At 39.9% G+C, this 13,233-nt stretch overlaps 1 protein-coding gene across 1 annotated transcript; it reads left to right on the top strand.

Moving 5' to 3' along the window:
* The first annotated feature begins 1,266 nt into the window (after positions 1–1,266).
* LOC123506802 lies at positions 1,267–10,209 on the top strand. The gene is made up of 3 exons (XM_045259158.1): positions 1,267–1,534; positions 9,618–9,753; positions 10,128–10,209. The coding sequence occupies exons 1-3, from the start codon at positions 1,282–1,284 to the stop codon at positions 10,207–10,209; spliced, it is 471 nt and encodes a 156-aa protein (XP_045115093.1). The 5' UTR covers positions 1,267–1,281.
* Positions 10,210–13,233: the final 3,024 nt, after the last annotated feature.

The following is a 13,233-nucleotide window of genomic DNA, read 5'->3' as shown; positions in this document are numbered from 1 at the left end:
CGCCGGGCGGAGCTTAGTGACAAATGTCTATGATAACTATCTATTACTTACCTGGTTGGGCTCCCTTGGAGAGAACCCCACAGTGGCTAGCATGCCTGTCCAAAAAAGAACAGGAACCAAAGCAGAGAAAAGGATGAAAACATGACTGGAAAGTGCGCCATAAGCCATTATATTATAAAGACAAGGAGAATGTGATGGCAGTTAGTGACTCACTATAGTCGAATAGTTCATCACCTAAAAAGTCACCGATTCCCTTTTAAATGTACTGAGGTTGTCCGTTTCAGCTAACTCAGCAGGGAGAGCATTACAATGCCTGACTACTCGGAATGATAAATATCTATGTCTGGCCTCACAGGATGCGTGGGGAACAAATATCTTCAATTCATGTCCTCTCAACATCCCTCTCAAAGGGACCATGATAAAAGTATCAGTAGGAGCAACACGTAGCAGACATCCCATGGAAGATGTTCCAGCACTTGATTAAATCAACACGAAACAAACGCCCTTTGACAGAATACAGATCCAAAACTTTGAGACGTTGGCCATAAGACGCGTTACCAAGACCTGCACTGGCTGTAACTTGCTTAGTCCAACGTCGCCGAACAGATTCCAAAAGAGTCAAATCCATGATGTAAGCTGTATTTCACACTGGGGACGCAAACTCCAGTAGAGGACGTATTATATGAGTGACGAAAAGCTTTACCATGAAGGAACGAGACCGGCACACAGCTAGTGGATTTCAGAAGCGAGTTTGCTAGCCCAGCAGCTTTAGACACCAAGGACTGAATGTGAATGTGAAATCTTAATGATGGCTCTATAGTTATCCCTAAATCCACTGCAACGTCACCTTTTACCATATAATTATAATGAATAGTGTCCCAGATCATAAATCTGACAAACATTGACACCAAAACTTACACACTTGGTCTTGTCAGCATTATTTTTTAGGTCCCAGGATTCAGCAACTGCAATAAAAAAAAAATAATATCTCTTTGAACAGTGCTGATGTCTTGCAATATAGTGGAGAGATTATTAAGCTTTATAAAGAAAAGGTCACCAGCAAATAGTTTAAAGTTACATGGCAAGGAAGCCCCAGTGTGGTTTATATAGATAAGAAAAAAGAAGAGGACCTAATACAGAGCCTTGAGGTACCCCACTAACAACTGGGAATAAAGAACTGACCTGACCACCCACAACTATCTTCATTGATCTGTGAGAAAGAGAAGCCTTTCTGCAAAAATTTGTTTCCAAATATTCATATGATTTTACCGAATAAACTATATGAGTGATCCCAATCCCAATGCACAGCCGTGGGTGAGGGAACAGTCCTGCGTGGTGGATGTCACTCTCACCTGCCTCCGCCTCCACAGGACCACAGCATCACAGCTCCGCCTGGGACACAGAAACAGCTTGCTTGCCTCGCCCTCCGCCTCCGCCTGGCTGTGTCAGAGTGTCTGCTGGCTACACAGCACACAGCACACACAGGGAGCGTTGCAGCCCTGGTGGTGGTGCGGCTCAGTATCTATTTGTGGAGGTAAGCACTACGCAGCAGTGTTTGGCTCTGTGTTGCCCCAAAAAACAAGGAAATAGGGCCGCGCAACTCTTCTCAATGTTTGTGTGTAGTGGTCAGTTTGCAGTTTGAGCTAACCCTGGACTCTGTGATGTGGCTTGTCATTTTGTGGTGACAAATGCAGTGAATTGATTCATGGCATACATCATTTCTGTCGCAAATCAATATTTTCCCAGTTATGGCACTGTGTTCAGCTGCGAGTTATTCCTGGCCTACCTCTCATTCCCAACGAGCATTAAATCGAGTAATCAGCGTTGCAAAGGTAAAAATCCACAAAATGATATATAAAAAAATCTCATCAAATCCTTTGGTGGCGGCGAGCGATGCTTGGTTATTGGTGAGTAGCGTTGCCAACCACTTGTTACGTTTGTGGCTTTGTCCATTATATTTAGCCAAAATCCTAAAGGCTAACTAACCAAACCCAGCAAGGGAGCCCTGTACCCCCCAAGAGTTATGGCAAATTTACAGTCTTACACCAAACTCTCACTTCAGGATAAAAGTATTTGTGTGTGGCAGTTTTCAATCTGTTGTGAATGAACTTGCACTTTGTGTTAAAGTACAGAATTGGACCTCCCTCTTTTCCACCATCCCACCCCTGGAAGCATGGGGACTGTGGGGAATCGGGAGTTTGAGGGGGTGAGCCAAAAGGGGCGAGATATGGCGATAAAAAATCTAAGGACATAAACAGCCGTTTCTGTCCTTAGAAAATTTGGAAAATGAAAAAATTCTTGGATAATTTTCACTGAAATTATCTTAACCTAACCTAATAACCTGGTAGCCCTCCCCCCTCCAATAATCCAATCCTAACTTAACCTAACCGTCCACCTAACCTTACCAGAAATAATTGGAAAAATGTAAAATTCATGGATAATTTTTGTTGAAATTATCCTGACCTAACCTAACCTGCTAGCTGGGTGGCTGCATCCCCACACCCCCCTATAAACTATCCTAACCTAACCTAACCTTAGCACAAACACAAACTCAGCTTAACCAAAATGGAGACACTAACCCAAAATAACAAAAAACAAATCATTGTGGACTTGTTAGCACAGGCACTGGAATATTCATTTAATTACTATGGCCTTACAAAAGCCGTCCCCACATCGAAAACATCACAAACATGTTGTATAGTAAGCACTCTATCACCTTGCATGCTTGTTTCAATGATCAGAAAGGAGGTGCCATTCTGGACTTTTCCCGCACTTTGTTTGGTCACAAACCAGTGTTTTTGTTATATTCCCTCCCCCTCCTTTCCTACAAACAAAACATGGCCTTTCCCCTCACAAAGTACTGTGTTGCCATGATAATAACACTGGCCTTCTCTCTCTCTATACCTCCTAATTTTCCTGCCACATGTGGAAGTTTTTCCTCTCTTTCACTTGGACAACTAACATAAACACTTATACATTTACCTGTTTGCTAGGTTTGATGAATCACATATGAATAAATGTAGTAGCATAAATTATCAAGAGCAGAGTTATGTTTGGGGTTATATATTAATTGAGGTTAATATTAATAAGTCAGGTTTGCTAGGTTTAATGAGTTACAAATAATTATTTTAATAACATAAATTACCAAGCTCAGGTGGAGGGGAAGGTACCTATGTTTTGGGGTTAAGTAAGGTTAGTACAGTTAGGTTTAATGAGCTCCAAAGAATACATGTGATCATATACATAAAAAAGTCATTTGCACAGTATTTCATTCTTGTTTTCACAATTGTGTAAATTTAACAAGCCAGAAGATAAATAAAATGATTTATTTAAATTATTTTCTTATGGAACCGGTCCTCCCCTGGAACTCACTGGATATTTTCCCTACTAAGTTGAAAGTTGTCATTGTTCACCTTACAAGTGTCAACAAACTCAGAATAAGGGGCGATCTTGGTACTAAAGTGGCCTAAATAGGCATGGTAAGATATTCCCCACACAGGTATTATGGTACTGTCTCATATAGAAAAAAGGGAATGCAGATGGTACTGCGAGTGATGTTATGTCAGTGTTACTCGGTAATGACATTGAGGACAGTGACTTTTTTTATTGAGACAGAAGAAAGTGAAGACTCCAGTAGTTATTCTAATAGTGATTTGGGAGACAGAGACCAACTCTCACAGCGATGTTCATAAACCTCCTCACGTACTCCCCACGAGCAGTGTGCTGGTGTGTGTCAGCCATGGTTGCCTCTGCAGGACTGTGCTTGTCGGCCAAGTCATGTCAATCCCGTTGCTAATAAGAGTTGCCACATTCCAATTATTATAGAAATCCACAAGAGTTGTAATATGTGCTTTCTTTTTCTTTTCCTGTTCTGCACAACATTTCATGTATCTGAGCTCGCATTTTCTTGACATGAAAGTGCAAAAGTTCCTACTTTTACATCAAATTCAAATGCCCAAAAGGAGAGAGAGAGAGAGAGAGAGAGAGAGCAGTGTTATCGGAGCTGGGGGGTATTTCTTAGAGATCGGTTCTACCATGGGTTAGGGGAGAATTTTTTGATATGCAATAACTTTGCTCTCAGAGGTCATAACATGTTGAAAACTACATCGTTGTACTCAGAATAACACAAAGAAATATGCTCTTATAAGGAACATTTTTTTTAGCATTTTTGACAGGTGTGATTTTTCCCCGCTGTAACAGACGGAAAGTGAATCAACCTCATGTACTTTTAGGGTTAATGAACTTGTAATCATTTCCCAAATTAGATCCAATATTTGCTCTTTACATTTTTTTTTTTAGCACCCACCTTGAAACACCATCTGGCCCTATTGCTTTTCTGACATCCAAATTATCTGATAATTTATAATCTTTGAATATCCTCTTTGTGAGCTATGATTTCCTGCAATCCTCGGCAATGTAATGTCCTATTTGGTTCTGCAAAATCCTCTTTAGTGAACACCGTTTTGAAGCTCTCATTCATTATTTCACACATTTCCTTTGCTGTTTGGTATGTATTCCATCCTTTAATTATTTTTTCTATTGTTTCCTTTTTCTTCATTTTACCATTTATAAATTTGTAGAAAATCTTGTGTTCATCTTCACTTTTTTGCACCACATCTTTCTCAGTTTCTTTCTTCCTCTCTCCGTACTCTAATATATTAATTTCTCGCATCTTTATGCTGCTGTTTGTATTGTCATTTCTCTGCTTTATGAGTTTCTTGCAAGCTTTATCATTTGCTTTTTTTGCTTTTGTACATCTTGCATTGTACCAAGCATGTACATTTATCTCAACACTGTAAATAGGTACATATTTCTTTACTCCTTCATTATATTTCTGTAGGGATATTTCATATTCCCCTTGTATTGCCCTTCTGTTCATAATGTTTCTCCATTCAATGTCAGCAAAAAATTTCCTTAACAAGAAGAAACAACATGGGCTATTATTTTTGATTTTACCATTATTCTCTCTCTCTCTCTCTCTCTCTCTCTCTCTCTCTCTCTCTCTCTCTCTCTCTCTCTCTCTCTCTCTCTCTCTCTCTCTCTCTCTCTCCATTTTTCTGTCTATATGGTATCCAACCCTATGGCCCCCTACATACGTTTAGGTCAGGCTCCAACACCTGCCGAAGTGCTTTCCCTGGGAGCTGCCTAGCAACATCTTGTTGGTATGGCAGTGTGACGGCATTCCATTAGGATAGTTTAGGAAATAACTAATACAATGAAATGAAGTATGTACTAATGACAATAATTATGTTGGACTAAATGAATGGCGGGGTCAGTGTCCCATTGGGGTGGCGCTTGACTTGTCGGGGACAGTGGTCAGGGTGGCAGGAGGGTGGAGGGAGTGCCAGCTGGCCTACTGCTGCATGAGAGGGGCAGGAAGTTTGTGTGTGTGTGTGTGTGTGTGTGTGTTTATGTGTGTTCGTGTGTGTGTGTGTATTTACCTAGTTGTATGTTACAGGGTTCGAGTAGGGCTCCTAGTGACCTGTCTCCATATCTACATTTGTTTAACTTCTTCAATTTGTGGACACTTTGTGGTGTTACAATGTCTTCACTTAATCCATTCCAGCTGTCTACTGTCCTGTGTGGAAAACTGAACTTCTTGATATTCCTATGACACTGACTTTTCATGATTTTCTTGGAGTGTCCTCTTGTTTGTGTGTCTCCCTGCTCCGCCAGTGTTACCAGGTCTTGTCTATCTATCTTCTCCATATGGTTTACTGACTTGTACATTGTTATTAGGTCTCCTCTTTCCCGTCTTTCCTTCAAAGTTGGCAGCTCCATCTCCTTCAGTCTTTCTTCATAGGGAAGATCTTTTTATTTCAGGGACCATCTTGTAGCAGCACTTTGTATCCTTTCTAGTTTCTTGATATCTTTCTGCCTATATGGCGACCACACCACTGCTACATATTCTAGTGTAGGTCTTTTCAAAGTGGTTAATATCTTTTTCATCATACTTTTAATCATGTAATTGAAAGCTAACCGTATGTTCGTTAGTGTCTTGTATGTTGAAGCAAATAATCTTTTTACATATATTTCTGGAGTCAGGGTGTCTTGTATAATCACTCCCAGGTCTTTCTCTTCTCTTCTTTTCATTATAATCTCTTCTCCCATTTTATATTCCCATGTAGGTCTTCTATTACTTTTACCCACTTCCATTACATGGCATTTCTTAGTATTTAATTCTAATGTCCACTTCTGGCTCATCTCCAGATCTTATCAATATCTTTCTGTAATTCCATACAATCATTTTGACTTTTTATAACTCTCAAAAGCTTGGCATAATCTGCAAACAAATTTATGTAGCTGCTCAAACCCTCTTGTATATCGTTAACATATATTTGGAACATTATTGGTGCCAACACTGAACCCTGTGGTACAGTGCTCCAAGTTGATGGTGTATCTCTTATCACTGTCCTCATTTCCCTATCTGTTAATAAATCTGTCATTCAATTTAAGATTTTTTCTTAATTCCGCCCATGTGTTCTATTTTCCATAGGAGTCTTCTGTGTGTGTGTGTGTGTGTGTGTGTGTGTGTGTCTTTACCTAATTGTATTTACCTAATTGTAACATACGGGAAAAGAGCTATGCTCGTGCTGTCCCGTCTCCATATCTATTAATGTCCAGCTTTTTCTTAAAATCATGAATATTCCTTGCGTTGACCACTTCCACGTCTAAACTATTCCATGCTTTCACCCTTCTATGAGGGAAGCTATATTTTTTCACATCTCTCCTATAAGTGGCCATTTTAGTTTTTCCCATGCCCTCTCGACATTCTTTCATTCCACATACACAGATCTTCCCTATCCATTTTTTCCATGCCAATCATCACTCTGTATATTGCTATCAGGTCTCCCCTTTCTCTTCTGTTTTCCAGGGTCGGAAGTTGCATTCTGTTCAGTCTGTCTTCATAAGTCAAATCTCTTAAGTCAGGCACCATTTTTGTTGCAGCCCTCTGTACTTTCTCTAGTTTCCTTATGTGTTTCTTTAAGTTCGGAGCCCACTGTATTGTTGCATATTCAAGCCTTGGTCTTATCATTGCAGTAATTATTTTCTTCATCATTTCTTCATCTAAATATACGAACGCCACTCTTATGTTCCTCAATAAGTTCAATACTTCTCCAATTATTTTGTTTATATGTCTCTCTGGCGATAGGTCATTGGTAATTGTCACCCCAAGGTCTTTTTCTTCATGACTGGTTTTTATGTCTTCATTTCCTATCTTGTACATACTCCTGATTCTCCATTTGCCATGTACAGCTCCATTTCCATATTCTGTCCAAGTCTTCCTGGAGTAGTTCGCAATCTTTGTCACATCTCACTTTTCTTAACAATTTTGCATCGTCTGCAAATAGGCTCACATAACTGGACACCCCATCCACCATGTCATTTATGTAGACCGCAAACATTACTGGTGCCAACACTGATCCCTGTGGGACTCCACTCTCCACCAAACCCCATTCTGATGGTCTGTCCTTAATTATTGTTCTCATTTCTCTTCCTACCAAAAGTCTTCCATCCATTTTAGTAAACTGCCATGCACTCCTCCTACCATTTCAAGTTTCCAGATCAGTCTCTGGTGTGGTACCTTATCAAAGGCCTTTTTTAAATCCAGATATATTCCATCAGCCCAACCATCTCTTTCCTGTATTACATCTATCACCCTCGAATAGTAACATATCAGGTTTGTCGTGCATGAACGCCCTTTTCTAAAACCAAATTGACACTCACAAAGTATGTCATTTTCTCCAAGAAGTCTGTCCATCTATTCTTCACCACCCTCTCACACATCTTAGCTACCACACTTGTAAGTGACACTGGTCTATAGTTCAATGGGTCTCTCTTGTTACCTGATTTATAGATTGGGACAATGTTAGCTCTTTTCCAGTCTTGGGGCACTACACCTTCCCTTAATGAGGCATCAATTACTTCACAAACTTTTTCTGCCAGTTGCTCCTGCATTCTCTTAAAATCCATCCTGATACCCCATCAGGTCCCACAGCTTTTCTCACTTCTAAACTCCCCATCATATTCTTGATCTCCTCCACAGTTACTTGAAACTCCTTCATAATCCCTTTCTGTTCCATTACCAGTGGTTTGTCAAAAGCAGTCTCCTTTGTGAATACCTTCCGAAAGCATCCATTCATAGCCTCTGCCATTTCCTGGGATCTTCACTGCATACTCCATTTACTTCTAAACTTTCAATACTTTCTCTATTTTTGATGTTGTTGTTCACATGTCTGTAAAAAGCCTTGGTTGGTCTTTACATTTATCAATTATATCCTTTTCTTGTTTCTTTCTTTCTTCTCTTCTAATCAACACATATTCATTTCTTGCTCTTTTGTAACTTTCCCACTGCTTAATCCGTCTTTTCCTTCTCCACCTCTTCCATGCATCCTCTTTTCTTGTTCTAGCCTTTTCACATCTATCGTTAAACCAGTCCTGCTTTCCAACTTCTCTATGTTGTCTTATTGGTACAAATTTTTCTCACCTTCTTTGTATATTTTTATAAATTCCTTCCACTTTTCATTTGCTCCTTAGCACTCTTGAATTTCATCCAATTTGTCTCTTGAAAGAATTTCTTTAGGTTTCCAAAATCTGTCTTGGCATAATTCCATCTTCCCACTTTATATTCTTCATTTCTTCTAGATTTCTCTTCATCTATCACCTTGAACTCCAAAACTGCATGATCACTCTTTGCTAAAGGGCACTCCACCCTCATCTCCTCAATGACCATTGGCTCTGTACTAAAGACCAAGTCCAGTCTTGACGATGCTCCCTCTCCTCCAAACCTAGTATCTTCTTTGACCCACTGAGTTAACACATTTTCCATTGCCAGTGTCAATAGTGTATTTCCCATGTTGTCTCTGATCCTTCCATTGACCAGTCCTCCCAACACACCTCTTTACAATTAAAATCTCCCATCATTATAGTTCGTTCACAGCCACCCAACATTTCTTCCAGACATGTTCCTGTATCACTTATCATTTCTTCATATTCCTGTACTGACCATGCATTTGTCTTAGGTGGTACGTACACCACTATGTAGTGCCTCTTTTTCCTTCATTAGTTTCTGCTCTGATCTTTAGCACTTCTGCCTTTCCCATACCTTCTTTCACTTGATCCACCTTTATATCTTTTTAACCAGCAACATCACTCCTCCTCCCATCTTACCTACTCTATTTCTTTTCCAAACATTATATTTCCTTCTCCAACCATCATCAGGTCTTCTCCCTCTCTCAGTTTTGTTTCAGTAAGACCCACAATATCTGGGTTCTTGTCCCTCAAGTAATCGTTGAGTTCTAAAATCCCGATATCACTCCATTTATGTTGGAATACATTACATTCGCTCATCGTAAGTTTCTTTAGTCCTTTCTTACTGTACTTTTCTGGGTTATGAACCACTTCCTCAGTCTCATATCCAAGATTCTCCAGAAAAACTCTTTCTTCTCCTCTTCTGTCCTCTCTTCATTTTTTTTCAAAGCCTCCTTTCTCAACTCATTTAACATTTCTCTTTCCTTTTCACCGAGATGTGTGTGTGTGTGTGTGTGTGTGTGTGTGTGTGTGTGTGTGTGTGTGTGTGTGTGTGTGTTTGCTGAGTGTCACTGTTGTTGTTCCAGGTGCCCGGCAGAGTGAAGGCTGCACGCCCTGCTCACCGCCAGCCAATCTTGTGTCCCACTTCCCTATCCCCTGCACTCCATGGCATGTTTGGCAGGAGTCCTTTCTCTCAGTACCTGATCCCTGCCAGCAGCATGGGTGGCCAGAAGAAACAGCAGCAGCAGCAATCTGTCTCATGTCACAGACTTTTAGGAATTATGACATTTGAGTAAGAAATTTCCACTTTCACCTCACCACACTCTGACACACAGTTGTTGAATTATGATTTTTAAGAAATTTCCCAAAGTCTTCCCTTATGAGACACAGTCTGACACACAGTTTCAGGAATTATGATTTTATTTTGAATTTACCACAGTCTCACCTCACCACATCCCTGACACACAGTGATGTTAGGAATTATGAGTTTTGTAAGAAATTTACCTAAGTCTTCCCTTATCAGACACAGCCTGACACACAGTTTTAGGAATTATGAATGTTCATTTAAGAGATTTTCGACAGTCTCACCTCACCAGACACAGCCTTCACACAGTTTTCAACAATTATGAGTTTGAGTTAAGAAATTTCCTGAAGTCTTCCTCACCAAACACAGCCTGACACACAGTTGTCAGGAATTATGAGTGTCAATGTAAGACATTTTCCAAAAGTGTACCCTTCCAGACACATCCTGATACACAGTGGTGTTAAATTATTTCTGTGACAGTGTGGGAAAAGATTTCTCACCATTTCTTGTCTCAACAAACATGCCTTCAGACACACTGGGATGAGGGACTTTAAGTGTGATGATTGTCAAGTGTTTCAAGACATGACATTGTCCAGCACGTGAAGGTCCACTTTTGATTGTGTTGTGTACCAGTGGTTTTTTTGTTTGGTGGTGTGAATAATGGCCTTGTCAGCTATTTTGTTGGTATTGAAGGTGTGACTTTCAACAAGTGTGTGTGTGTGTGTGTGTGTGTGTGTGTGTGTGTGTGTGTGTGTGTGTGTGTGTTGTGTATGTTTGATCTGCTGCAGTCTCTGGAGACAGCCAGGCGTTACCCTATGGAGCAGCTCAGAGCTCATTATTTCCGATCTTGGATAGGCCTGAGACCAGGCACACAACACACACCACAACAAGGTCACAACTCCTCGATTTACATCCTGTACCTACTCACTGCTAGGTGAACACTACGTGAAAGGAGACACCCAAATATCTCCACACGGCCGGGGAATCAATCCTGGTCCTCTGGCTTGTAAGCCAGCGCTCTAACCACTGAGCTACCTGTGTGTGTGTGTGTGTGTGTGTGTGTGTGTGTGTGTGTGTGTGTGTGTGTGTGTGTGTGTGTGTGTTTACCTATTTGTATTTACCTATTTGTGTATTACAGGGCCCGAGCTAAGCTCTCTGTGTCCTGTCTCCTTGTCCATTCCTGTCATATCTCTCTTTCATCTGATTGACACACACTGCGTCAACGACATGACTGCTCAGTTTATTCCACTTATCAATGCTACGATGCGGGAAACTGTATTTTCTCACGTCATTTAGACAGATGTCCTTTATTAGCTTTTTTCCATGTCCTCGGAGATAATTACTTGTGGTCACCTTTATCAACTCTCTGTCCAGTATGTCAATCTTGTTCACCAATTTATACATAGTTATCATGTCTCCTCTTGTTCTACTCTCTTCTAATGTGGTCAGCCCCAGCTTCCTCAGTCTTTCCTCATAGTCTAACTCCCTGAGTCCTGGTACCATCCTTGTTGCCAGCCTCTGTACCCTAGAATTTCTACCTTCTTCACATTCTTCTTCATATGTGGTGACCACACACAAGCTGCATATTCTAACTGGGGTCTTATTAAGGTGCATAATATCTTCTTCATCATTCCTTCATCTAGATAGTGGAATGCAAGGCCAATATTTTGAAGCATGTTATATGTTTTCCAAAAAATCTTGTTAATGTGTTTCTCTGGTGACAAAGTGTTTTGCACGGTTACTCCTAAGCCTTTCTCCTCATTGGTCTCTTTAGTTTTCTCATCACCCAGTCTGTAATCCCTGTTTGGTCTGTATCTACTTCTTCCCATTTTCATAACATGAGTCTTGTCTATATTAAATTCCATCTGCCACTCCTTACTCCACTCATATATTTTATCAAGATCTTCCTGTAAGTTGTTACAATCTTTCACATTCTTTACTCTTTACTGTGTGTGTGTTTGTGTGTGTGTGTGTTTGTGTATTAGTTGTATTTACCTAGTTGTCGTCTAAGAATGTGGATTTCGGCATAAATAGCACACAGCCATGCCATAAATCCCTCTTTCTTTTCTTCCTCCTTCTCTTACCCTCCTTCCTTCTTTTCTTCCTTCAAAGGACACAGCTGACCTCCCATCACCTGTATATCCTATTTGTTCTCCGTGAAGATTTGAATGTATTTTTTCTTACTTATGTCAGCTTATTTTAAAGTACTTTCTTCACGATATAATCTATTCCACTATGGAACTATTTCTCATCCCAAACCAAAACCTCTTTATAAGTATCTATTTTTTTCAACTGTAAAATATGTATCCCATTTTCCAGGCTTATGAATATATTATCAATTAAGTTTACTCTCTCTCATCTTGTAATACTCTAAATGCGTATGTATTTCTGACCATATTTCTAAAGTTTTCTACTATTAGAACTCTGCATCACTGTGTCTTCACCATGTGTGTGTTGTCAACAAGTGTTTGTTGAGGAGCAGGACTATAGTTTTACAGGGCCTGGGCTTTATGCTGGTGTGGCCCGTCTCCATATCTACACTTATCCAATTTTTCTTTAAAACTATGCACTTTGTTGCTGACACCACTTCCTCACTCAAACTGTTCCAAGTCTGAACACATCTTTATGTTTTAACATCTTTCAGACATCTTCCCTTCCTCAGTTTCTTACTATGCGATCTTGTGCTTCTAATGTCATATTCTTCTCTCAGGATTAGTTTCTCATTATCCATTTGATCCATTCTATTAATCAATTTATAAACTTGTATCAGATCCCATCTCTCTCCCTTCTCTGTTACAGGGTTGGTAGATCCATAGCTTTTAGTCTCTCCTCATCTGTCATCCCTTCAAATTCTGGAATATTCTTGTAGCCATTTTTGTAGTCTCTCCAACTTCCTTATGTGTTTCTTTTTATGAGGGGTCCACACAACTCCTGCATATTCCAATCTGGGTCTTATTATAGTACTTATCAATTTCTTCATCATTTCTTTGTCCATGTAGTGAAATGCTACTCCAATATTCCTTAGCAAATTATATATCTCTCTGAAAATTCTATCAATATGGCTTACCAGTTGATTGTATTCTTCCATCGTCACTCCTAAGTCTTTTCCTTTTTACTTTTTCTAGTTCTACTGGTTGTCTTTCACTCTTTCCCATTTCCATGACATGGCTTTTGTCCCCTCTCCTCCAATTTCCACAGTAATCTTTCATGTGGTACTTTATCAAACGCCTTTTGTAAATCCAAATAAATACAGTCAATCCATCCCTCTCTCTCTTGTACTCTATCAACTATTGTAGAGTAGAAACTCAATAAATTAGTTACACATGACCGACCTTTTCTAAAACCAAATTGGCTATTTGATAATAATTTTTTGTCTTCAAGGAACTCGATCCATTGTT

Source organism: Portunus trituberculatus, chromosome 2 (assembly GCF_017591435.1).
Source record: "Portunus trituberculatus isolate SZX2019 chromosome 2, ASM1759143v1, whole genome shotgun sequence".
NCBI classification, from domain to species: domain Eukaryota; kingdom Metazoa; phylum Arthropoda; class Malacostraca; order Decapoda; family Portunidae; genus Portunus; species Portunus trituberculatus.
This window is presented reverse-complemented; position numbering and strand designations above follow the sequence as displayed.